The 27,180-nt window shown below is 45.8% G+C and overlaps 1 protein-coding gene across 1 annotated transcript in view; it reads left to right on the forward strand.

The window, feature by feature from the left end:
* cuedc1b (CUE domain containing 1b) overlaps nucleotides 1-27,180 on the forward strand; it is a 156,400-nt gene that overhangs the window by 121,382 nt on the left and 7,838 nt on the right. The window contains exons 3-8 of the mRNA XM_078548081.1: nucleotides 3,562-3,689; nucleotides 12,266-12,392; nucleotides 16,031-16,202; nucleotides 18,776-18,868; nucleotides 21,174-21,263; nucleotides 24,260-24,353. Of these exons, the coding sequence (XP_078404207.1) occupies nucleotides 3,562-3,689; nucleotides 12,266-12,392; nucleotides 16,031-16,202; nucleotides 18,776-18,868; nucleotides 21,174-21,263; nucleotides 24,260-24,353 (704 nt within the window). The remainder of the gene's footprint in view (nucleotides 1-3,561; nucleotides 3,690-12,265; nucleotides 12,393-16,030; nucleotides 16,203-18,775; nucleotides 18,869-21,173; nucleotides 21,264-24,259; nucleotides 24,354-27,180) is intronic.

The following is a 27,180-nucleotide window of genomic DNA, read 5'->3' on the forward strand; positions in this document are numbered from 1 at the left end:
TATCACTGAGCGCACACCCGACCCCGCTCGAGTGTAAAATAGCGTGTGATGATGTCAGGCAAGCGTCATCGCACACTCGCGCAATAGTTCGGTCAGCAGGCGCGCGCTAAACTCAGAAGCGCGCCCGCCGACAATTAAGAGGGCAATTAAGCCCATTAATGGCGCAATTAGATTTTTCATTGCCTGTCCAACGTTACGGTTGGCGGGTGGACAAATCAGCCAGGCGGCCTTTGCATTTTTTATGAAAGCTCACCCACGGGTGGGATGAGGTTTCTGTGATAATTTAAAATTAAAATAAATTTCTGTGGACAACATTTTCATGACCTACGTTTTCAGGTGACTGATTATGAAACTTGGACACTTCTTATTCCGGTTTCTGTGACCTTTTTTAGTTTAGGTTGTGTCAGGCCTTCAGCTTCCTGAGACAACTCTCTGCTTTCAGGGAGCTTTCTGTGAGTGCTCGCCTGCACCCGCCCTGACCTCAGCGCTCACCACCGCCGCCACCCCCCCCCCCCCCCTCCCCCCCACCCACCCACCTCATGCCCCCACCCCAGCAGCACTGAGCGTTTCAGCGTGCTCTTCACGCTGGCTGCCCGTTAATTCGTGGTTGGGGGCCAATCATGGTCAGCAGTCCGTTCCCCGGCAGATCCCGGACCCGCCGATCCTGCCCACCGACCTAAATTCCCACCCCAAGGATTTCAAGAAGCCATTAATTGGAAAAATAAAAGTGCGCATATTTGGAGCTAACCTTAGGACAGGTGTTAGTAACTTATTTTGGGAAGTAGGAGACAGACAACATGGATAAATATTCTCTCATTGGTGGATAGTTTCCCCAAGTATCTGTACTGGGGCTTTTCACCATCTATGTCAATGACTTTGAAGGAATAATGAGTCTCATATCCAAATCTGCAGCTGATGCTAAGTTTGATGAAAACAACAACAACTTGTATTTATATAACGCCTTCAATGTAGTGAAACACAACAATCTTTTGAAGCACTTTGGTATCAGACAAAATTTGATACCGACACACATAAAGAGATCTTAGAGTGGATGGCAAAAAAAAACTTAGTTGAAGGAGTTGGTTTTAAGTAAGAAAGAGAGGCAGAGAGGTTTAGGGAGGGAATTCCAGAGTTTAGAGCCTAGGTAGCTGCAGACACAGCCACTAATGGTGGAGTGATTAAAATCGGGAATGCTCAAGATGCCCGAATTGAAGGAATGCGGGTAATTTTTTCTTTCTTTCACGATGTGGGCATCACTGACTTTGTTGCCCATCCCTAATTGCCCTTGAGAAGTTGAAGTGAGCTGCCTTCTTCAACTACTGCAGCCCATGTCCTGTAGGTACGCCCACAGTGCTGTTAGGGCTTTTACCCAACGACACTGAAGGAACAGCAATATAGTTCCAAGTCAGGATGGTGACTGACTTGGATGGGGGCTTGGAGATGGGGTGAGGATGGAGGGGGTCAAGGTTTTTGTTTTGAGGGGAGGGGTTGTTACAGCAGATCTGAAGGAGAAGAGGACACCACCTGAGGATGGAGCTGTTAACAATAATTGTCATGGGAGCAGGAGGTGGGTCTCGAGGACAAGATGAGCTCAGAGAGAGCATGAGGCGAGATTCTTAGAGGAAGTTTGGCCTGGTGGGCTAGTGGACAGGATGGACTCAGCAGAGGCAGCTGATCGGATGGTCTCAATCTTAGTGATGAAAGTCCATGAGCTCCTTGAACTTGTTGCAGGTGAGAATGGAAGAGACAAGAGAAGAAGGTTTAAGAAGATGGTTTTCAACAGAGAAAAGGAGATGGGGGTCATCTCTGCATTGCAGGGTGATCCCAGAATAGTGAGCAGGTCCCAAGAATGCTTTATGTGGTCCAGTCAGATCTGGCAATCGATGGCTAAACCAGATGTTTGCTATATATGACAGTGGAGATGAGGGCCATACCAGGAGGAATGTCCAGCATGAAAGAGGGTAATGGTTTTAATGGCATCAAAGGTGGCGGCATGGGTGTGATTGAGCAGATTGGTAGCTGTAGAAGTATTGTGGTGATTGAGGGCGAATGACTAGGCAGATGGGGTTTTGAAAGTGCAGTTTGTGAATTGGGAAGGAGTTTTTTTCCCGGGGCAGGCACGGTTCTGTAGATAGGAGCAGGAAATTGGACATAGACAGTCTAAGTGGGTGGGCAAATCTATAGCAGATGGAGTTTAATATGGGGAAGTGTGAGGCCATCTGAGAATAACAAACCCAAATTTTTCTAAATGACAAAACTACAAACTGTGGAAGAGCAAAAGAATTGGACATCTATGTATTCCAATCACTGAAGACTAGTACAAACAGATACAAAAAGTAATCAAAAAGGCTTGTTGAATGCTGGTCTTTGTCTCATGTGGGCTGGAATGTTTTGGGGAGGAAATGATGCTTCAGTTGTTGTATGGTGTTGAATACAGTTCTGTATGTCTGAAGATGTACCCGTAGTCAACTGTAAGTCTTTACTGACTTTTAGAACTATTTACAAATATACGGTTAGGAGCTGTCTCCATGCTTGCTGGTACACCCAGCTCTGTCCAACATTTGACTGACCCTGGGTGCAGGTCATGTGCTCTCTTCCATCACTGTGGGCAGTACTGTATGCTCATTAACCCTATGTGTGCCAGACCCTTGTACTATGCAGGTGTGCAGCATTGGGCATTGATGAGGGGTGACCTAATGGTGTTGAAATTGATTAGAGGATTCAGTAGGATATAGACACTTTCCTCTGCTGGGGGAGCTCATGAGCAACCTTAAAGTTAGAGCCGGGTCATTCAGGAGTGAAATCGGCACGTTTTCACACAATGGATAGTGGAAAGGTTCTGGATGCTGGGTCAATTAAAAATTTCAGAGATCAGTTGATTTTTATTGGGCAAGGGTATCGAGGTATATTGAACAAAGATGGGGAAATGGAACTGAGTTATGGATCAACCATGATCTCATTTTTGTATCCATTTGTAGCAAGGACAATTTTCATTCTCTTTGAGAGGGTAGAGGTGATGAGCTTAAATAGCTGAAGGTTCTGAAGAGAGAACAGACTTTAGGGGCTGAATGGCTTATTTATTCCTGTTCCTACGTTCATGAGGTCCTGTTGGCATCTATAACTGTGGATAGAAGTAATTTAATGGGTAAATAGATTTGTGACCCCCGAGGATTCATATCATGTATCAGTGTAGCCCAAAAAGACAGGAGCTTGGACATTGCTGACTTGAACAATGTGAGAATGCAGTGATGGGCAAGGGTAACTATAAGATAGATGAGATCAGATGGGTTGACTGGCCTCTCTCATTCATATTTATCCAGGGTTGCAGTGTTCTCATGATGACAATGATGCATGGCCTCCTCTCCCTCATCAAACTGAAAATTAAACTAACCAAACCCTTTTATTTCTGGAGAATGCCCCTTTAACTGAGGTAACGTCTGATTGTAGCTGAAGGCCCTTTGAAACAAGACAGCTGTTGTTTTCAACTGGAGAGAAAGTGAGCCAGTCTGGTCAAACTAGCGTAGACTTCACTTAAAAATTTTCTTCTTCTCCCTTGTTCAGATTTTGGAGAGGACACTAGAGCCGGACAGTTCCGATGAAGAGCCTCCACCCGTGTACTCTCCTCCTGCCTACGACATGCATGTATTCGACCAGGGTTATCCGCAGCTCCCTCCGTTGCCACCTCGACGGTAAGCACCACGACCACAGCCAACAGCCACCCTCGCTTTCGCTTATAATCAGGGCAGATGATGCTTTCCAGTAAGAATGGTCCAACGTCCATTTGCACTGCATTTCAGTCAATGCCAGCTAGAGTCACACCAAGGCCATCTCCTGGATTTTGAGAGACATTACACTGTTTCCCAGTGATAGCACCGTTAGCCTAAGCTCTTAAATGACACTGGATTAGGCAATCTGTCCTTTTTAATAAAGGTCAGCTCCCTCTCTGCGTAACTAGCTGAACGGCTGGTCACTTTCACTTCTTCAGCTTGGCTCATAACTAAGCATCAGACAGTAGCTGACAGCCAACGCCCACTGAAGTCCCCAGTCACCACTTTGAATTCCTGCTGTTATTTTTCTAGGAGGGAAAGAAACTCGAAGGTGATGAATATTCCCCCAATATTGCAAAGCTGGAAAGCCTTGTGGGTATTAAACCTGTTGTCTAAAATGAATAGTTTAGGATGAGACACTATGTTGGTCTTAAAAAAAAAAAGTGTCCCTTGACCCTGTTGCCCATTGTTTTAGTCAGCTTGCTACTGTTCAGTGCATTAGTGCTTTCTATGTGCTGTTAAACACACATGGGACTATCTAAGCTCAGTGGCAGATTGCCATTTTTCCTTAGATCAACTTTGGAAATACCAAGTCAACGATGGGCTTATTTGGGATATCAAGTATCCTATGATAAGTTTTAAAGAGAATGTAGCAGGTCGGCACTTATTGTTATGACCCTACACCAGGCTGCCAAGTTTTTGGTAAGATCCGGTTAGGAACCCATACGTTTTGTTTAAAGTAGACAAAGTTTGAGATTCAAGACACTTGCTAAAAGAATAAAGCTACAGGATTCCATGGATTTTGAACAAAAAGAATCTTGACCATACAGAATCAGGAAGATAAAACAATTTACAATACCTATCTTGTATTCCAACATTCAGGGTTAATATGAGGTACGTGTGAATTAACTGTGGTTGAACACACCACACTGCACAATACACAGCAAATGCAACCAAGCCTGATCCCACAGATTTCTCAGCAACCCACCCAGGCATCAGTAAACACTGAGTCAACCAATCTCATTGAAACTTTCTCCTGAGGGACTCCGAATTTTTCACTTTCGACAATCAAGCCTCCGAATTCCCTCAAGCCACTCCAACTCTGATTGTCTCAACGACAGCCCACCTCCCAGGGTTTCAATCTCATCACCCGAGACTCCGTTCCCCTGGATTTCCGAGACTGCACTCCAGCCCCTAACTGGTGTAATTTCAGCTCTTTAATAGCTGGCCAGCTTCACTGAGCTGGCACTGCCCCTGAATTTCACCAGGCTCCAATTTCTGCAGCAACACCAAGCTATAAGTGGCTCTCAGGGTTTCTTCTGAACCTGAACCTTTCCAGCATGGAGCCAATAACCTTCTGCCACTTTCTCAGCTCCGCAGGACTTCTCCTGAGCTCTAACTGCACAGAGCTAACAAATGGCACCTGGGACTTCTCCTGAGCCCCAATTACAGAGCCAGCTAACAGCAACACTTGTGCTGTCTGGAGCCTGCTAACAGAAGCACCTTTTTGGTATGGCCTTTTCCCTGCTGCAGGACATTCACTCCTCCAGCAAACACACAGATAAATTGAAACCCAAGAACTTTCTTAAGCTCCACCTCTCTCCATGATGACATAACCTCCCAGGGCTCACTGAATGCTTTTAAATTAATTGTAGCTTTAACAACCCCCACCCCCCCCCCCCTTTGTTGTTAACCCCTTTGGTCAACATGGCCCAACCTTTTGAGTGTAATAGTCTTCAAGCTGCTTTAGTCGCATTTATCCCATTTTTACAGTTAAACTTTAATCTTCCTGGAACTGAAACTTTGCCTCTAAAATATAAACTATGAACCATGAACTAGGTATTTCAAACTTCTGTGTGGGGGACCCTCTGCAAATGTCCTTTAGGGAAGGAAACCTGCCCTCATCAGCTTGTCCAGCCTATATGGTAGGATAGTTGTTATGTTACTGGACTAATCCAGAGCTGGATGAATGATCTGGAGACAAGAGTTCAAATCCCATCATGGCAGCTGGGGGAATTTAAATTCAACGATTTTCTTTTTAAAATCTGGAATGGAAACCTAGTATCATGGTGACCATGAAACCATTGGATTGTCGTAAAATCCCATCAGGTTGATTAATGCCCTTTAGGGAAGGAAATCTGCCATCCTTACCTGGTCTGGCCTACGTGGGACTCCAGACCCACAACCCTCTGAAATGGCTGAGCAAATCACTCAGTTGTATCAAACTGCAGGGAAAAGGTCTCCCACCACTTAGAAGCGATGGGGAATGAGTGAGTACAAAGAAAAATCTCCCTCACCCTGACTTACGATGAACAGTGTCAGCTGTCAGTACTGCTGTCTCTGCAGGAAATGTTCTTCATTAGTGTGTAAGTCGGCAAATTCAGAAGAATATGGACTACAGACTTCTCGAGACACTTGTGGTACACAATATGTGTGGACCCTGACAGAGAAGGAGCTGTAATGACCTCTGGATCCATGTCCTGACCCTCCTTGGCCCACGGGCCACAGTTGGGGAATCTGTGAAATGCAAGCGGAAGGATACTACTTGGCCCCACTGAGCAGTATTCATTTTAGTTTCCCCTCATTTCCAATCTCAGATTTCCATAGATCCCATGCCATCCAAGGGCTGGTTAATTGAATTGGCTCTCAGGATGTGGGCAACACTACTTATTACCTGTTCCCAGTGATCCTGAGAAGGTGGTGATGGGCTGTTCCTTAAGTCATGCCTGTCGGTACAACTGAGGGGCATTTTTTTGGAGTCCTATGTCAGTCAGTTCACTTAGAGGGGGCAGGTTTGCTTCTCTGAAGGGTATTAATGAACCAGTTGGGTTTTCTTGACGACCTGCCATGTTATTGATTTTGTTTTTGTGCTAGCCCATTAGTTATCAGACTTAATGAAGTGAACTGTCAGCTTGCCAGGATTCGATTTGACTGCTCAACTTGTATCGCAATAATTTGGCCAACCAGACCACCTCAGTCCCTCAAACCCATGGCAGAAGATTTGTCTCCTTTCTCTATGAACTCAAAAAGGGCAGAATTTTGCCCTCGGATGGCGGGCGGGCCCCACCGGCTCGGCGGCGGGTGGACAGCCGACCCCCGCCGCTGAAACGGGGCCTGCCGCCATTTTGAGTGGGCGGGCCAATTAAGGCCTGCCCGACGGGAAGCGCTATGCACTCCCTGTGCAAGGGGGGAGGGAATCCCCAGCTGTCAAAGTGCGCTTGTTCATGCGTGTGCGCGAATTAGCGCGCTGCTCCCTGAGACAAAGTCCTGTCTGAGGGAGATTAGTGACAGTCTAAAAAAACTTTAAAAATAGAAAAATAAAAATGTAATTAACATGTCCCCCTCATGTGACAATGTCACACGAGATGGGACATCTTAATAAATATCACATTACATTTATATTTTTAAAAAGGAACATGAAACCTCACCACGCCAGTGGATGAGGTTTCATGTATTATCAGAAGCCCACTGGGGCTCATGGCCTGCCCGCCAGCCTTAAGGTTGGACGGGCAGGTCCTTTAATTACTTTAATCACCTGTCAATGGCCTCAATTGGCCGTTGACAGGTCGGCGGGCGGACAGCTGATTTCGCTGTCTGCCCGCCTTCCTGAAAATTTAAAGGGACCGGGATGAAATCGGGGGTTCCTCCCAACGTCACCCCGCGTCATTTTCCTGTCGGCGAGCGGGCCCCGCCCCCAAATCGCCGACGGGAAAATTCTGGCCAGAGTCACTGCCATGTGTTTGCAAAGGGCATCACTTTGGGCATTGGGAGATATCCTTCATGTGTGAGTCTAGACAGTGTGTGGCAACAAATGATTGAATCGTGCATGGAGGAGCATCACCAATGAGCTGGTCCACCCCACATTTATTTTCTAAAAGGATTCGCCAGACAGTGATCAGGGCATCTTGTTGAATGATATGCCTCTCAGCAGCTGTAAGAGCTTGATCTTTTTAAACAAGGAGGTTTATTTTAGGTCTTGTGAAAAGTAATTACTTTCAGTTTCATTATCACCACAAACCTTCAGGAGGAATAATTGTCTCTTTTGTTTTGCAAGATGCTGTATGAATTTAGCTGTCCCATATCCAACTGCATTGACACCGAGAGCTCTAGGGCATATTAACAGAAACAATATTTAAACACCCGCTGTCAGATTGGGTCAGGCTTCACAGTGGACTGGGCCTCGGGCTACTAAGCTGTTAGTGCAGTGATTAACTTGATGTGGCTGCATTCCTGTAGCTGTTTTGTTGCGCTATCCATTGAGTGCCACTTTTGTTTCTTTATTTTCCACCCCCCTCCTTTCCAGTTGTCTTGCTCCTCATCCTGAAGATGAATCCGGTGTGGGGGGGCTCAAAGCTTGGCAAGGTGCCCTGGCAGTGACCCAGGGAGCATGGGAGGGAGGATGGCAGATCCAACTCATTGGCATTACTGGCACCACCCCTTTCCCTTCCCCCTAGTTGGAAAGCCCAGGCCCCTCTGCTGGCAGATTACATGACTTTGGGGGAGTCAAACGTCAAGTTTTATTCTTCATCTGCACACGTGCATTATTTATTGGAGTCTCTGGGAACTTTTTGTGAGTGGCAGCTGTTGATTTAGCTACTAAACCTCAGAAGCTTGTCAATGATTTACTTTTACTATAACCCAGCCATCGCTGCGGCAAAATGTCTGCTCTTATGGTGACATAGTTTGTTTTTCTTGCAGTTCCTCTTTTTCTAGATCCTTCTCCCAGTTCTGGCATCATTAAGCTGCGAATGTTTTGTAAGACCAGCCTGCACCCCCTGGCCGCCATGTTTGTGCTGCCCTACAAAGAAATTAAAGTCTTTCTTTATTTTTAAGACACCTTTCGTGTCCTCAGGAAGTCTCGGAGCGTTTCACAGCTGGTGAACAGCTTTCTGTGTAGTCACCGTTGTAATGTAGGCGAATGCAGCAGCTTTTCAAAAATTCATTTGTGGTTGTGAGCATCACTGGCAAGGCCAACATTTGCTGCCCACCCCTACTTGCCCTTGAGGAGGTGTTGGTGAGCCGTCTTCTTGAACCGCTGCAGTCCATATGGTGTAGATACACCCCGCAGTGCTGTCAGGGAGGGCGTTCACAGAATTGCTACAGTGCAGAAGGAGGCCCATCGTGTCTGCACAGGTTTGCCAAACGAGCAAATCGCTTGTTGCTGTTTTCCCACCTTCTCCCCGTAACCCTGCACATTCCTCCTTTTCAGATAACAGCCTAATTCTCTTTTTGGATGCCTCGATTTGAACCTGCCTCCACCACCCTCAGTGCATTCCAGAGTTTAACCGCTCGCTGCGTGAAAAAGATTTTTCCCATGTCACTTTTTTAATGCTTTTGCCAATTACTTTAAATCTGTGCCCTTTTCGTCTTGATCCATTCACCAGTGGGAACAGTTTGTCCCTGTCTACTCTGTCCAGACCCCTCCATAATTTTGAATACCTCTATCAAATCTCCTCTACAGTGTCCTTTTTCTCCAAAGTAAACAGTCCTAACTTCTCCAATCTATTCTCTTAACTGAAGTTCCTCATGCCTGCAATCATTCTCATGAATCTTTTCTGCACCCTCTCCAATGCCTTCACGCCCTTCCTAAATAGCGGAGACCAGGACTAGACACAGTACTCCAGCTGAGGCCAAACAAGTGCAATATTCTAGCTGAAGTCTAACTAATGCCTTATACAAGCTCAACATAACCTCCTTGCTCTTGTACTCTAAGCCCCTATTAATAAATCCTAGGGTACTCTGCCTTATTAACTCCTCTCCCAACCTGTCCTACCACCTTTAATGACTTATGCACATAAACAGCCAGGTCCCTCTGTTCCTGTACCCTTTATGTTATATTGTCTCTCCATGTTCTTCCTGCCAAAATGTTTGAAATATGTTTCTTTTAGTGACGTATGTAATACACTTCTTTTAACCTCCTTTGACTTGAGGGAAAACTGAAAGTTAAAATCAGGTCAGTGACAAAGGAATTTTGAATTGGACCTCATTTCCCTTCCCCCCTCAACATTAATCGGCCTGATTAATTTGCACTTTTATTGTGCTCTGTTGCTACTTGGCTTAAATTAATGAATTAATGAATCTTCACAATTCTGAGATGAATTAAAATGGATCCAACTGAAATTTTGTTACAAGTGTGGAGTTCTATGTGTAGAGAAGAGAGCTAGCATTTCACAGTCTACTTCATACCTTATTGAATAAACTTAGATTTTTTTTTGTTGTTTACTTTGGTGCACAATTTGTGTTAGAAAACATAGTGTGTGTTTTACCTGATAACCTCCAATGGTTACTGTGACAGAAACATCCAAAGCTTTGTTTGTCACAGCAGCAACAGATTTGATTTAAGGATGTGAAGAGAAGTGGGAACTACGCAATGCACATTAACAAGAGGACGAGAGGGCCACCCATGCCCTATTTGACAACCACCTGTTTTTTTTCTAATGCCCACGTAGCTGAGGAGAGTTCCAGGATATCGATCCAGCGCCAGTGAAGGAATGAAGATGTAGTTCCAAGTCAGGATAGTGTGTGACTTGGAGGGGAGCTCGCAGGTGATGGTATACCCATGGGCCTGCTGCCCTTGCCCATTGGGGCAGTAAGGCTAATTTCTGCACAGCCAGCGCCCCCCCACAAACAGCAATGAGATAAATGAGCAGCGAACCTCCTTTGCTGGTGTTGACTGAGGGAGGGAGAGTGAACAGGCAATGAGATGCATTTTCCTGCTCCTTTTCAGATATATTGTCATGGGACCTTTTATATTTGGTTGAAAAGGCAAATGGAACCTTGGTTAACATCTTATCTTGAAGATAGATCTTAACTACATGTTCCCATTTTCTCACTTAAGTTTGAATCCATGTTGCTTTGCCGAGAGCACCTAGAAAAATCAATATAATTCCATTTAACCCCTTGAAGATTTAAAAAATCTTAATAAGGTGCCTTTGTACCCATAAAGTTCCCTTCCAAGCCACACCCCATCCTGGCTTGGAAATATATCGGCAGTTCCTTCATTGTCGCTGGGTCAAGATCCTAGAACTCCCTCCCTAACAGCACTGTGGGTGTACCTACACCACATGGACTGTGGAGTTGCAAGAAGTCAGCTCACCCCCACCTTCTCGAGGGCAGTTGGGGATGGGCAATAAATGCTGGCCCAGGCAGCGACGCCCACATCCTACAAGTGAGTATATATTTTTTTAAAAATACAGCCGTTCCTAGAACCATCAATCTCTTTATGGATCAGACGTTCAGTCCCATTTATCAAATAAATTATGGTTATGTCCTTGCTCAGGCTGCTCTCAACTCCATCAATAAGTAAGCGCACTGTAATGTCAAGGAGAATTTGTGACCCTGATATTTGCAAAAGAATTTCCAGCACTGAAACAGGCCCTTATAGTCCAACTGGTCATGATCCATCCTGTCATGGAAGTATCTGCAAAGACGTTCAAATGTTTGCTGCAACCTGTTCCAGACTTCACTTCCTGTTGATAGGAATTTTCATCAAGCTTATTATGTCGACATGTAACGTGAGAAATACGCGTGGAGTCAGCGATAATGGGCAGAATTTTGAGGACGTCAGGCGGGTGGGTGGGTGGGCCTGAGTGCGGCTGGGAAACAGTCCCCCGGCCGCAATTTCACACTGGCCGGCCAGTTAACGGGCAGCCAGCGTGAAACACGCGCCGAGAGCCTCAGCGCTGCTGGGGTGGGGGCGGGTGGAGTGCGAGCGCAAAAGCCTGCACGTGCACGGGGTGGGGGTGGTGGGGGTGAAAGCTCCTCAGCGAGCTGAACAATTTCAAAACCAAAAATAAAGATTTTTGAAACCTGGAAAAAAAAATGTCCCGACATGGGTCTCACTCACGACAACATCAGCAGGAATAACAATTCTGCCCAAAAATTGATATTTATTTTTTATTTAAATTGTGGAAACCTCACCCCGCCCCTGGATGAGGTTTGCTTAACGATCAAAAGGCCGTCTGGTCGATTCACCCGCCTGCCAACAGTAAGGTTGGATGGGCAGTGAAAAATAGGTTTAAATTAATTGATTAAGGGCCTTAATAGGCCTTTTTAATTGGCGGCGGGCGCGCTGCTGACTCTTGCGCCCACCCGCCGGTTGAAATATCGCCCGGGTGCGTGATGATGTCGGGGCGCTTGCCCAACGTCATAACGCACTACTTTACACCCGACCCCTGGTCAGGCGCATGCCCTGCCTGCGGGACATAAAATTCCGCCCAATGAAAACTTGCTATGTAAACCGATCCTGGTCCTGCTGTAGCTACAGGCTGCAGCCACTAGAGAGCATTATAGCTCCACTAATGCACTGAGAGGTAACGGGGTGGGTGGGGGTGGGGGGGAGACTTGTATGGAGCCTAAACGCCAGAATGGATTAGTTGGGCCAAATGGCCTCTTCTGTGTTGTACATTCTTTGCCATTCTGTCTAAGCAATGCCGTATGAAATGCAAGCCTGATTTAAGCCGTTGCTCCATTCCTGATTTAATCCATTGTGGCCACAGGATTGACGTGCAGGATTCCGGCGGGAAGCAGTCTAAGACGCGGTATCGGAATTGGAATCCCCCGCTACTTGGCAACCTGCCTGACGACTTTCTGCGAATTTTGCCGCAGCAACTTGATGTGGTGCAGGTGAGCTGGATTTTGTTCTTGGTGGTGGTGGTGGTGAAGCCAAGGTCCACAGTGCAGAGTAGGCAGAACTGAAGGGGAGGTAAAGAGTTCCAAATTTTGAGAGTCTGGAAAACATTGAGTTAGAGTTGGAAGCAGCAGGTTCAGGGACTGAGGGAGTGAGGGAGCGTAGAAACCCATATTTGAACTTCAGAAGGTGCAGCAGAAGAAGCAACAAAACCTTGCATTTACATGGCGTCTTTGAGGTAGAAGAGCATCCCAAATTGCTTCACCGTGGCATAAGGAAAAATGGAGGATGGACAGACCAGTAGGGTCTGTAGGGATGATCAAATACTTAGAAAAACAAAGTGAGTTTGAAGGAAGATCTTAAATGAGGAGGAGGAGGTTGAGAGGCAGAGGGATTCTGGGACGGAATTCCGGAGAATAGAACCAAAGCAGCTAAAAGCACGGTCGCCAGAGGTGAGACGAAGAGAGGACGGAGAGGCGCAAAATGCCAATGTTAAGAGGAACAGAGAATTCAGGAGGGGTTGTAGCCCTGGGAAAAGTCAGCTGCTATTAGAAGTGTTGAGGCCATGGAGGGATTTAAGCACAAAGGTGAAAATTTTACACTTGAGATGTTGAGAGACTGGGAACCTGTGTAAGTTAGCAAGGACAGGAGTGCTGAGTAAATCCATAAACTGCAACTGTTCTAGAATTCTGCTGTCGGTATCCTAACTCACATTAGTCCCATTCGCTCATCACCCCCGTGCTTGCTAATCGGCATTGAAAGTCCTCAACTTTGTTTTCAAATACCTGTTTAGCCTCACCACCCCGGCCCTCTATCTCTGCCCCCCACCCCTTCCTGAGCTCTGGAGCCCCCTCCCTATCTCTGCCCACCCCCCCCACCCCCCCCACCCCCACTCCTCCAAACCTCTCTAATTCTCTCTCAAAACCTACCTCCCTGGCCAAGTGTCTGGTCATCTTTCCTATTATCTCATGTGGCTTGGTGTCAAATTTTGTTTGATAATGCTCCTGTGAAGCATCCTGTGATGTTTCACTGTGTTAAAGGCACTAGAAACATGCCTGTTGCTGTCGAGTGGGATTTTAATGCAGGACGAACATATGGGCAGCAGACGTTTGCTTGAGCTGAAGTTTTATGGAGAATGGAAGACCAGCCAGGAAAGCATTGGGATAATTGAAAGCTCAATGAAGCTGTGACAGTGGCATAATAGGTGAGACAGGCCAGAAGGAACTGTAAAGAGCAAGATTGAAGGTGAAACACTGGCTACCCATTGGGAAGCGTTTTCTTAAATCCTGTTGAGAGATGCTAGATAAACAAACCTGTTCAACATGTGAACGGAATTCGGGCCTTGGGCATTGGCCATTTTTTTTTTTTATTATTATTATGATTTTGGACTCCTGGCACAAACGGATGGACAAAACATCCTGACGGGCATGTTGCATCTGTGCCTGAATGCTCAACACATGTTTCTGTTGCCTGAAAATCTGTGTCAGGAACACAGAATCAAAGCGTACGCTTTATAGATTTAAGAGCTCTTGGCAGGAAAATATTGTTTGGATGACAAAAAAAGGAAAGTGAGCTTGGAGTTTTAGGCACGGAGAAATATGGGATTGGCCTGAATAACAGGTCAGAGATTTTTTTACACTTTTTTGTGGTGAAATTGTTTTTTTTGAATGGATTTGGACCAAAATTTATACCCAAGTGCTCAGTGGAAAGATGACTTTTCAACTGGGTGCTAGGGAAAGAACCACATAAAGTGACCAAATGAACACCACCTCAAAATGATAAATATCCACTAGATTGCTATATATTCAGTCATGCTCATGAGGCATGTTAAAAACCTTCTGGCCAATTTTTAAGCACCTTTACAAACAGGATGGCAGTGACTTGAAAATGGTGTTGGGTCACTTACTGCCCTGGTTACCTTAGTGCTCCAACTGCCGCCATCTTGGCGTAGGACCCCGAGAAGGGCGACCGGCACCTCTGCCTGTTTCAGACGGAAGGCCGCTTGCAGAGTGTGAACTGTGGCCCTATGATGTACGCTGGACCCCAATTGCAGTTTTGTGGTCCAAATGAGCGACATCTTCACAGCTGGCAATCCACCCACTCGTACCCGCATTGAACAGCCTGACCAGTTGTGCTGAAAGGGACTGGGATAAATCGAATTCTGTGCTCCCACTGTTTCCACCCCCCCCCAAACCCTGTATAGCCTAGATTCCTTCTTTCTTTAGCCTCACTGCAACATCAGGCTGATTTCCCTGCCCTCCCCAAATGCCATGCTGCCCTTTTAATGCCAATTTGGCACACACAGCTGTGTGTGAATGAAGCCTAGGCCTTAAAATGACTCTGTCCTTAAAGGGAAACAGGCAGGCAGCAGGCCCAAGGCATTAGGCCCACTGACTGCCTCTGTTGCACATAAACATAAAATCAGGCCCCTCTAGTGGCAGAACAGTGGGACTGTAACGATTGTTTCTCCAGTTTTGATCTCATGAATCTGGTCTGAATAACAAGGATGGGAAATTGGACCTCTTTGCACCTGGAAACTGAAGTTTGGGGGGGGGGGGAGCAGTTGGGGATAAAGGACACCAGAAACGGGTCTGGCCCAGGTATTGGGTGGATTAACTTCTTCAGGGGCCCCTGGAGGTTTTCTAAAATAGGCATTGGACCCTTTGCTCATGTCGCACTACAGATGTGCTCAATAATGCCTGCTATAGGCCTTTACACTTGAGCTACATGCAGCCTAACCAGCAGTCCTTAGCCAAGGAGATGTGGGACAACTGGACTTGGAATTCCCTTGCACAGGAAAGGTACCTTTATAATTCACAAAGACTTTTCAGTATTCGAGTTGAGTTTTAAGTACTTTGTTGAAAGGAGAGGGCCTAAAAACATAAAATGCAACATCAGAGCCAAGCCCAAAGGCCTGGGGCACAGAATACATTTTCAGAGCCCGGCTAAGTAATCAATCAGTAGGCAGGAGCTGAACACTAATCTATTCCCTGGACAACTATTTTCTGTACAGAATGTGAGCCTGGCTCCAATCCTGAAGTGTTATACACCTAATTTCTCAAACATTAGATTTCCCATCTTATCGTGGAACATTAAATGAGAATAATATGAGGCATGGGAACTGTTGATTCACCTGGTACTTCCCTCGGGGAGGGTAAATCTAAGGCCAAATAAACGCGGGTGTCCCCTGAGCAACAGCAGATAAACACCATTTCCTTAGGCCTCTGTTTAAAAGAAAGTTACCTGCCCAGACCTAAGGTGAATTTTGGGTGCCACTGGGAGGTGTGTGGAAAAGAAACGTTTTTGTTTGCAAACGAGTGGAAGTGCAGCGAGTGTAGGTGCCGCACATTTGATAGGGCAGACGTTTCCCTGCTTTCGTGCCATTGCTCCAGCGGTTGCTGCGAAAGCCTCCCTCGGACAGCAAGCAACGGACAAACCCCAACTGACGGCCGCTCGAAAGCAGACCCCGCTCCAGCCTGCAGCCCTAGGCCGTGCGGCTGCCTTGCCTTCCCGAGCACTCCCGGGTGCCCTCGAGAGCGAGTGGAGTTTGATTCCCAGGGCGCGGGTGTGCGTGTTGATAACGGAAGTAATGCTGTTGCCATTAATCGGGGGAAAATGTGTTCCCGCCCTGCAGAACTCGCAGAAAGGCCACCGCACGAGCGGCCAGGAGTCACAGGGGTCCCTCGAGCGAGAGCGAAAGCTGAAGCAGTACCTGGAGGATGAGCGGATTGCACTCTTCCTGCAGAATGAAGAGTTTATGAAGGAGCTTCAGCGGAATCGCGAGTTCTTGCAGGCGTTGGAAAAGGGTGAGGCAACACACACACACCGAGAAGGGGCAGAGGGCAACTTGTGTAAAAGCTGAAAGAGGAATGCTTCCACTGTCCTTCCAATATTTTTAAAAAATCTGTCTTCCTTTCTCTTCTGTAGCTGGGAGAGTGTAGTTTCAGTCAGAGATCCCTCTGTGCGTTAATCCGAATGGCTTCTCTCCGTGCAAGTAGCCAAGCAGTGTTTGGACTGGTATTCTTTAATTCCAGTGTGGGGGATGTGATGCATTTAGGGCCCTGATTGATTTAAACCCACAGTCTGACAACTAGCCGAGCTTTTCTGTTCCTGAGCTGAGCTCTTGAGTGTTGCTGACTGGGCTCCAGGCTTATCCTGAGGGAGTTGGAGCCTGAATCCAGCTGCTTTTGTGGGACCTGGGAGCAGCCATTCTCTTGGTGTGATGGGTCCAGCAAAAAATAAAACAGGGTATGGGGAAAATATAACTCTCCTTATTTGAACGATGCAAAGAAGCCTATGTTCTAATTTTAACATAACCTGCCCAGTGGAAAATGGGTGGGTTCAGGGCCAGTTGCTGTTTTACTCCCAGCCCAATTTTAGTCTCTGCTGAACCCTGAAGGATCAGGTTAAAATAATCTCAATGAAATCAGCTTCCGTTTTCTTTGAGCTATTGAGTCCAGCAATCAGATCAATAATCCTGTTCAGTCCCCCCCATCCTAAAGCCCCCTCCATATTTTGTGCAGCAGTGTTTACACCCTGAGGTCACCAAAGAATCTCAGCTGTGCAGACAATTCGATCTTTCTGCATATCCACTCCACTCTGCAACTTGAAACAACATGATCAGTTATTCAGGGCTCTGAAAGGCACATTGCAGATGGCACGGGTGCCAGGGGCATGACTGATGCAAGTCAGGCACAGGATTGGCATTGCCATCCCCTTTACCACACTATAAGTACCATACATTTTAGAAGCATGTGCCTCACTGCAATATCACTGCATCTGAAAGATTTCTCAGTATGATATTTTCAAAGTTTTTTTTTCAACTTTCTCTTATGGTACTTGTTGACTATCTGTCTTATGCCAGTATTTAGTCTTAGATTACATTCACCACCCACTTCAGGCTGGGGAAGATGGTATAGTGGTAATGTCATCGGACTAGTAACCCAGAAGCCCACACTAAAGTTCTGGGGGCATGGGTTGAAATCCCACCACGGCAGCTGGTGGAATTTAAATTCACTTAATAAAATATCTGGAATTGAAAGCTAGTCTCAGTAATAGTGACCATGGCAACTGTCATCAATTGTTGTAGAAGCCCATCTGGTTCGCTAATGTCCCCTAGGGAAGGAAATCTGCTCTCCTTACCCGGTCTGGCCTACATGTGACTCCAGACCCACAGCAATATGGTTGACTCTTAACTGCCTTCTAAAATGGCCAAGCAAGCCACTCAGTTCAAGGGCAATTAGGGATGGGCAACAAATGTTGGCCTTGTCAGCGACGCCGACTTCCCATGAAAGGATAACTGAAAAATGACCTCTGTTTAGAAGCAAGGTCTAAAACCTCTGACTATGATTATCCTTTCCTCTCATGGAGGCTGGGGTTCATTGACGCAATATCTCTCTGTGGATTGGCCTTTTCCATGGATAATGAATGTCAAGCAAGTCCTTGACCGTGGGGTGGCCCAAAACCACTCTCCATCCAGGCCCCCGCTATCGCTGTTTGGTGATCAGGGCTGGGAACCCAGGCTAATCCCCACCCCCATGACCCCGGCCTAGGAACACAGCCCATTTGTGATGCCACACCAAACCAGAATAGCAAGGCAAAGGAACACTGATTCAAACCCTTCTTCAAGGCAGTGTATGGAATGGTTGTAAGAACCAAAACCCTGTTGGATGTTGCATTGAGGGAACTGTTGGGTTTTGGATGGATGAAGTGGGGTTGCTTTTTCTCCTTTGTTTTCTCCATGTGAACATCAGTTCACTTGCCTCAAACTGAAGCCTAAGGTCCTATAGGATGACCTTTTTTTTAAAAAAAAATTCATTTTAGGGATGTGAGTGTCACTGCCAAACCAGCATTTGTTGCCCATCCCTAACTGCCCTTGAACTGAGAGCTTGCCAGGCCATTTCAGAGGGTGGTTAAGAGTCAACCACATTGCTGTGGGTCTGGAGTCACAGACAGTATTGGGTAAGGATGGCAGATTACCTTCCCTAAAGAGCATTAGTGAACCGGATGAGTTTTTACCTCAATTGGGTGGTTTCATTGATTGTGTTAATGAGACAAGCATTGAATTTCAGATTTATTTATTAATTGAATTTAAGATTCGCAGTTAGGATTTGAACCAATGTTTCCATAGCATTATTCTGGACCTCTCCATTAATAGTCCAGTAATGTTCCCACTATACTAACGTTCCTATGCGTATGGCTGAAACGCAGCGCGTACTCAGTCCTCAAGTGGGTACAGTATTTAACTGAGGGCTCTCAACAGACTTTAAAATGTTTGTTATTAGGCTCCAGATTTACCTCCAGGTTTAAAAGTCCAACCTGAGTGCTGCAGATGCCCTTGTACATTGTAACTTTACTTGTCTCTTTTTTTTTCTTTCAGATCGGCTAAAGTATGAGTTAAAAAAATCAAAGTCTAACAGCGCGAATGAATCTTTGCCTTCGGGTGACATTAGTTTGCCCTCAGCGGTTCCGGGTAAATACAGCCATCAAATCCTGCTCAGTGATTCGTTGGATATATTGTTTGCTACTATTAGACTTTAGTGAATTACACTGACTGCCTAATGAGATCTATTCAGTCCCTAATGAGTTATCACTTTTCTCTCCTTTTGATAAATTCAATAATGTTATACTGCATGTTGATGAGCCACTTGGTTTGGTGCTGCTGACTGTTTACAAGATAATCACTGCTGTGAGACATGGGTTAATAACCGCCTCGGATGTAGCCGTCTGCTGACTGTGTTAAAGGATGGCGAGTGCTGTCTAGTAGCTGAGTGCCACTGAGCCATGCAGACCAGCAAAGTCTGCGGATTGGTCCCTGGTTTGTGCCGAATTATCTGATCATGCCATGGCACTGAGGGGTAGCACAACTGAGTTCAGTGCCCCCCTTTCTGCCACCCAATGGAAGATACCCGCTTGGATATCAGTTGGGAACAGGAATGAGTTCGATGTCAGTGCGCTATCTGGCTGAAAACCAGCTTCTCTGTCACAAGACAAGTGGGCATTTGGGGTGAGGTGCCAGAGGGCAAGTGGCACCCACAGAAGTGTACCACAACATGAATCACTGCCTTGGCCGAACAAGCTTGAGGGGCTAATCCTATGTTCCTTCAGAAAAGGAGGAGCAAAATGACCGACACCCTCACTGCTCATTCTTCAGAGGTGACTTTACCCTCAAAGCTCCAAATTGTGTTGTCGTTCCTCTGAATGTTAGCCGTGGCTCAGTGGGTAACAGTGGCACCTCTGAATCAGATGGTCACGGGTTCATTTCCTACTCCTCCTGTGACCTGGGCACTGACGTCGAGGCTGACGCTGCGCTGCAGCACTGAGCGAGTGCAGCACTGTTGGAGGGGCCACCCGGAGATAGTGTCCAATTCATTTGAAGTTGATTTTGCAGGACTTCTGCCTGAATGCTTGTGGAGATGGCTGCAAGAAGAACACTAGCATTTGCTCGATGGCCGCTCCCATTGAATCCAGAGGATGCGGCGGAAGCATTGCCAATAGAATTTCTCCAGTGCTCTTATGTGTCACTGGTGCACAGCCCAGGTTTCTCAGCAGTACAGGAGTGTGGTGACAGCAACTGCTCTGGACTTTTGTTGACTTGCAGGGGCCTTTGCTGTCAAACACTCACTGCCGTGGTTTGTAGAAGGCTGAGCTGACGAAGCTGATCCAGTTTTGGGTCCCCTCATCAATGGTAGCTCGTTGAGAGAGGTGGCTGACAAGGTTTAAGAAGTCTCTCCTTTAACATATATGGCATAAGAATATTTGGCTGACCATATTTATCCCCCAACCAACATCACTTTAAAAAAACATTATCTGAGCGTTATCACATTGCTGTTTATGTGAGCTTGCTGTGTGTTACGTTTCCATTATTACAATGATACGCAATATATATATATCTACGTATAATTTTGCTAAAATAACTGAAGTTGGGGCGGGCGAAATTAAGGGCAACTTCCAAATCTTCAATTTGTTTCATATTCACCCTATAAACTGATCTAAAGAAACAAAACTCACTTTTTGACTCCCCAAAGCTTGTCCACCATCTACAAGACACAAGTCAAGTGATGGAATAGCCTTCACTTGCCTGGATGAGGCAGCTCCAACAACACTGAAGAAGCTTGACACCATCCAGGACAAAGCAGCCTGTTTGATTGGCCCCCCATCCACAAACATTCACTCCCTCCCTCCACCACCGACACAGGGAGGCAGCAGTGTATACCATCTACAAGATGCACTGTAGCAACTTACCAAGGCTCCTTTGACAGCACCTTCCAAATGTGTGACCTGTACCACCTAGAAGGTCATGATCAGCAGGTGCATGGGAATATCACCACTTGAAAGTTCCCATCCAAGTTAGACCTTCCTGACTTGGAACTCTATCGCAGTTCTGTCACTGTCTCTGGGTCAAAAGCCTGGAGCTCCTTCCCGAACAGAACCGTGGGGTCAGTGCATGGACTACAGCGGATCAAGCAGCTGGCTCACCACCTTCTCCAGGGCAATTACGGATGGGCAATAAATGCTGGCCTTGCCAGCAGTGCTCTCACATCCCATGAACGAATATCAAAAAAAAAATCTTAAATTACTGTCTAGACCAGTCATTACAGAATAATTTAAAATTGGCCAATTGACAGTGATGAAATGAATCACTTTAATGGCTGTGCTGCAGTGGATGGTGTGCTGGTGCCGTGGATGACTGCATTCTGCTGATGTAGGGCCTTAAGGATGCGGTGAGAAAATGTTTGGAAGCAAATCTTAACCTTTCCTCTCATGTTTTGTCGCAGTTGATTCTGGCGCCTCTGGTGTCGCTGAAGCAAGCAGTGTAGTATTTGATGATGCCATGTTCAGGGACAAACTGAAACACATGGGAAAATGTGAGTCCTTCTAAAATCATTACCTAAAACTTAACAGCTCAGAAACAGGCCACTCAGCCCAACTGGTCATGCTCAGTCAGCGCTTACGTTCCACACCACGTCCACCATATTATATCTCACCCGATCAACGTGTTGTATTCCTTTCCACCTCACCTACTTGTTTAGCTTCCTCTTTAAATATGTCAGCCTGAATCACGGTCAGAAATTACACAAACTAGGGTTGTATTCCATGGAATTTGAAAGTTAACGGGCGATTTGATCAAAGTTTTCAAGATGTTGGAGTATATGGAGGAAGTCGTAGAACGGCCGTGATCTCATCGAATTGGGGAATAGGTTCGAGGCGCTAAATGGCCTAATCGTGCTCCTATGTAACTAGTAATACCCCAAGGCGTTGATAGTTAGAGGCAATACCAAGTACCTTGAAGTGAAGTAGAGTTCTAGGTGGGGATAGTTAGAGAGAGCACACAGCTGTAATTTAGCCCCCATCCTTTCCATATTTCATAGTACTGTTAGATAGTGATTAATTTTGTTATTCATTCGTGGGATGTGGTATTTATTGCCTATCCCTAATTGCCCTTGTTCAGAGGGCATTTAAGAGTCAGCCACATTGCTGTGGTTCTGGAGTCTCATGTAGGCCAGACCAGGTAGGGACGACAGATTTCCTTACTAGATAGGTTTTCACAACAATTGTTTCATCATCAGACTTTTAATTTCAAATTTTTTATTGAATTCAAATTTCACCATCTACTGTGGAGCATTACCCTGCGTCTCTAGAATACTAGTCCAATGACAATACCACTATGCCACCACCTCCTCTATAATTAATAGTTAAATTGGAAAATTGATGGTAATTTATGAGCAGAGATGTTCGGTAGGCCAGAGTATAGGTATTATTCTGTTATACAGGTTGAGGAGCTGGGAGATGCAAAACTGAGGTGCTACACCACTGCCGCTGGCAGGAGGATGCAATTACAGCATGACTTGTTTACATAGGCATTTCCATTATAAAGGTCATCATAGGAAATAACCAAGATTCTGAGTAAAAGCTGACAAAACATGTGTGCAGATGTGAAAATTTTAATATATTGTAGATGTGAAAAATGATGTTTTGTGTGTTACAAAGGGCATCAAGAGTAAACCACAGAATCTGGACTGGAGTTGTGTAGGCCAGACCAGATTGGAGTGCCAAGTACCTTTCCACAAAGGACATTTGCGAATCGGTTGGGTTTCTACAACAATCCAACAGCTTCCATGGTCGTTTTCCTTCCTGCACTGCAAGAGAGATTGAGGAGGGCTTCAGATTGAAATGGCAAATAAGAATATGTCACAGGGTTGGATATGCCGCAGGTCTTCCCAGGCACACATCCTATCAACAGGTTACAGATGGCATTGCTAAAGGCCTGTGAACAGATCTCTTTAGTTAAAGAATGGTGTTTTTTGCCGATTAGACCCAAGGGTAAATTGTTCACTTTCATTAACCTGGAAGTCAGCTGCCTACAAAGTTCTGGTGATCTCTTTTTGACATAGATTTTCCCTTTCCCAATGTTAGTTTGATTCCCTGCGTCAGCTCAAGAAGACACCTGGCACCCAGCAACAGTGGTGACATCAACCAGGCTAAGCAGCCAATCATATTGAAATATTCTCATAGGTAGCAAACCAGGAAGTAAAAAGCACTGATTATCCTTCACTTTTTATTCATTTTACAGAGGGCAAGATAAAGATTGGGTCATACATATGGGACTAAGATATAAACCAAAATATCAGAAACAAACTTTAAAAAGTATTATATTGTTTAAATTTCTGTGGAGTTTCTTTTATTAAATTGAAGATATTTGCCATTCACAAATATTAAATAAGTTTTCCAGGCCAGAGAAGTCATTTAACCATAATTGTGGACTTAGTACCCACTAAAAGCCCCATTATACCATATTTAACAGCATGTAACTTTTTTAAGGGTTTTTAACAGTGAAACTAATAGTGCAAAAGTGGGAGTTCACATCAGTTCAGTGATTTCTAAAGATTTCCATTTTGAGGATTTCAACAGGGCACCCTGTGGAGGAGCAGCAATTGCAACAACTTCTGGATTTCCATGGTTAATTGCGCATGTACAGACTCCATTCCCAGTCAGTTTCACAGTTTTTATGATGGCGAACGCTGACAGTTTCACCGTCATTGCAATTGCTACATTTGGGCCTTGTCTCTTCCAAACAGATACTGTGTCATTTAATGCTGGTGCATAAATATCAAAGAAAGAGGTTTAATCCCGCAAGTTCGCCAATTCGAGTAAAGCGTTGTATCATGGGTCAACACTGGACTGTCTCATCATCCTATATGCCCATGTCTGCCCTATTAGGATAGAAGTCAGGGAGCTGCAGTAAGCCTCAGCACCTTTGGCTTAGGGAAGGGAAAATCATTCTGTATTCCCTCTCCTGATTGCTGTCTGATGACTCCTGATGGGAATGGCTTATGTGTGGGGAACATAGGGTGAGGAGACATTCCGGATTTAGTTGTGATGGCTCCTGTACTGGGATAGCTTGCCAACACTCACTGTTGAGGCTCTCGTGAACCCCAGCCACTTTGGGAGTGCAGGCAAAATGCGTAGAACTTTACCCCAGCGTAGAATCAACAGAAGAGGAGGGAAACCTTTTTTGTATTCCTTTGGGTAGGACTTATTCATTCCTAAATACAGCCCATTGGTATTTCCCTTACGGATTCAGAACAGAAAGTGGCAACTGTATATTACTGCAGTCTGAAAATGCAAACCTCTTGGGGGGGTGGTGGGGGAGGGGTGGTAGTGCAGTGAGGGATGTGGGTGGTGTTGGACTGGCCATGTAATTTATATTGTGGTTCACCCATAATAAGCTCAAACTCATTGAGGTAGAAGATCAGTCATGATCCAGTTGAATGGCGGAGCAGGCTAGAGGGGCCGAATGTCCTACTCTGAATTCCTATGTTAACTCTGGAGAGGGCTGACCCGTTCCTTTTTCATTTTTCAGCCACGCGGAAGAAACTTTTCGAGCTGGCCCGAGCGTTTTCTGAGAAGACTAAGATGAGGAAGTTGAAGCGAAAGCATTCCTTGAAGCATCACACGTATCCTTGATGGTTCTTTGTCGCAGACCAGTCAGGGTCAAGGGCTGGGACCCGCACCACCACTGAGAGGGAGCAGATGGGGAAGAAATCAGAAAGGATTGGCTCGGCAGCAGTCAGTGTAGGAAAGTGATCACTGGGAAACATATGCTGACTCTGCAAGAAATGGATCAACTCTTGAGTCTTGGTCAACACTAGTACCTGTGTCACTATTAGAAATGCTTTGGAAAATCAGGATACCATAAGACATACGAGCAGAAATTAGGCCATTCGGCCCATCGAGTCTGCTCCGCCATTCAATCATGGCTGATAAGTTTCTCAACGCCATTCTCCCACCACCTCCCTGTAACCTTTGATCCCCTTACCAATCAAGAACCTATATATCTCCGTCTTAAATACACTCAATGACCTGGCCTCCACAGCCTTCTGTGGCAATGAATTCCATAGATTCACCACTCTCTGGCTAAAGAAGTTTCTCCTCATCTCTGTTCTAAAAGGCCTTCCCTTTACTCTGAGGCTGTGTCCTCGGGTCCTAGTCTCTCCTACTAATGGAAACATCTTCCTCACGTCCACGCTATCCAGGCCTTTAAGAATTCTGTAAGTTTCAATCAGATCCCCCCTCATCCTTCTAAACTCCATCGAGTATAGACCCAGAGTCCTCAAAAGTTCCTCATATGTTAAGCCTTTCGTTCCTGGGATCGTTCTCATGAACCTCCTCTGCACCCTCTCCAGGGCCAGCACATCCTTCCTGAGATACGGGGCCCAAAATTGCTCACAATATTCTAAATGTGGTCTGACCAGAGCCTTATAAAGTCTCAGCAGCACATCCCTGCTTTTATATTCTAGTCCTCTCGAAATAAATGCCAACATTGCATTTGCCTTCCTAACTACCGCGTCAACCTGCAAGTTAACCTTAAGATAATCCTGGACTAGGACTCCCAAGTCCCTTTGCACTCCAGATTTCTGAATTCTCTCCCCGTGTCGAAAATAGTCTATGCCTCTACTCTGAGATAAAAACAAAAAACTACTGCGGATGCTGGAAATCCAAAACAAAAACAGAATTACCTGGAAAAACTCAGCAGGTCTGGCAGCATCGGTGGAGAAGAAAAGAGTCGACGTTTCGGGTCCACACGACCCTTCAACAGAACTGAACAGTTCAACAGTTCTGTTGAAGGGTCGTGTGGACCCGAAACGTCGACTCTTTTCTTCTCCACCGATGCTGCCAGACCTGCTGAGTTTTTCCAGGTAATTCTGTTTTTGTTATGCCTCTACTCTTCCTACCAAAGTGCATGACCTCACACTTCCCCACGTTGTATTCCATCTGCCACTTCTTTGCCCATTCTCCTAACCTGTCCAAATCCTTCTGCAGCCTCCCTGCCTCCTCAATACTACCTGACCCTCCATCTATCTTTGTATCATCTGCAAACTTAGCCAGAATTCCCTCAGTTTCTTCATCTAGATCATTAATGTATAAAGTGAAAAGTTGTGGTCCCAACACTGACCCCTGCGGAACTCCACTAGTCACCGGCCACCATCCTGAGAAGGACCCCCTTATCCCCACTCTCTGCCTCCTGCCAGACAGCCAATCTTCTATCCGTGCTAGTACCTTGCCTCTAACACCATGGGCTCTTATCTTACTGAGCAGCCTCCTGTGCGGCACCTTGTCAAAGGCCTTCTGGAAGTCCAAGTAGATAACATCCATTGGCTCCCCTTTGTCTAACCTACTTGTTACCTCCTCAAAGAATTCTAACAGATTTGTCAGGCATGACCTCCCCTTGATGAAACCATGCTGACTTTGCCCTATTTTACCATGAACTTCCAAGTATTCTGAAATCTCATCCTTAATAATGAACTCTAAAATCTTACCAATGACCGAGGTCAGGCTAATCAGCCTGTAATTTCCCGTCTTTTGCCTCACTCCCTTCTTAAACAGGGGGGTTACATTAGCGATTTTCCAGTTCTCTGGGACCCTCACTGACTCCAGTGATTCCTGAAAGATCACCACTAACGCCTCCACTATCTCTTCAGCTATCTCCTTCAGAACTCTGGGGTGTAATCCATCTGGTCCAGGTGATTTATCCACCTTCAGACCTTTCAGTTTTCCTAGCACCTTCTCCTTGGTAATGGCCACTATACTCACCTCTGCCCCCCGACTCTCTTGAACTTTGGGGATGTTACTCGTGTCTTCCACTGTGAAGACTGATGCAAAGTACCTATTCAGTTCCTCCGCCATTTCTTTTTTCCCCACTACTACTTCTCCAGCGTCATTTTCCAGTGGCCCAATGTCCACTTTTGCCTTTCTCTTACCCCTTTTATAAAACTAAAAAAACTCCTGCAATCTTCTTTTATATTACTGGCTAGTTTACCCTCATATTTAACCTTCTCCCTCCTTATTTCTTTTTTAGTTATCCTCTGTTGGTCTTTGTAGGCTTCCCAATCCACCGGTCGTAGATGTTTGTGACGAACACACGCACTGTCTGAACTAGCCATAAGATTAACAAGATGAAAGGTCTGAAGGTGGATAAATCACCTGGACCAGATGGATTACACCCCAGAGTTCTGAAGGAGATAGCTGAAGAGATAGTGGAGGCGTTAGTGGGCATGAATCCCACTTTGCAGGACGTCAGTGGGGATCATTCTGTTTAGTGTGTTGGTTTTGTGGCCTTTGTGGGAAAGTTTCCCTTTTACCATGAATAACCCTGGTCTGACTCAGGTAGGTTACTTCAAAACTACTTTATTATCAAGATAGGCCACAGAGTAGGTACATTTCTCTTGAGTACAGACTGTCCCATCTTCTCTACAGAGCCTCAAACACCTGACTGCTGATGGT

The sequence above is a fragment of the Cetorhinus maximus genome, chromosome 9 (assembly GCF_964194155.1).
Source record: "Cetorhinus maximus chromosome 9, sCetMax3.hap1.1, whole genome shotgun sequence".
NCBI lineage: Eukaryota > Metazoa > Chordata > Chondrichthyes > Lamniformes > Cetorhinidae > Cetorhinus > Cetorhinus maximus.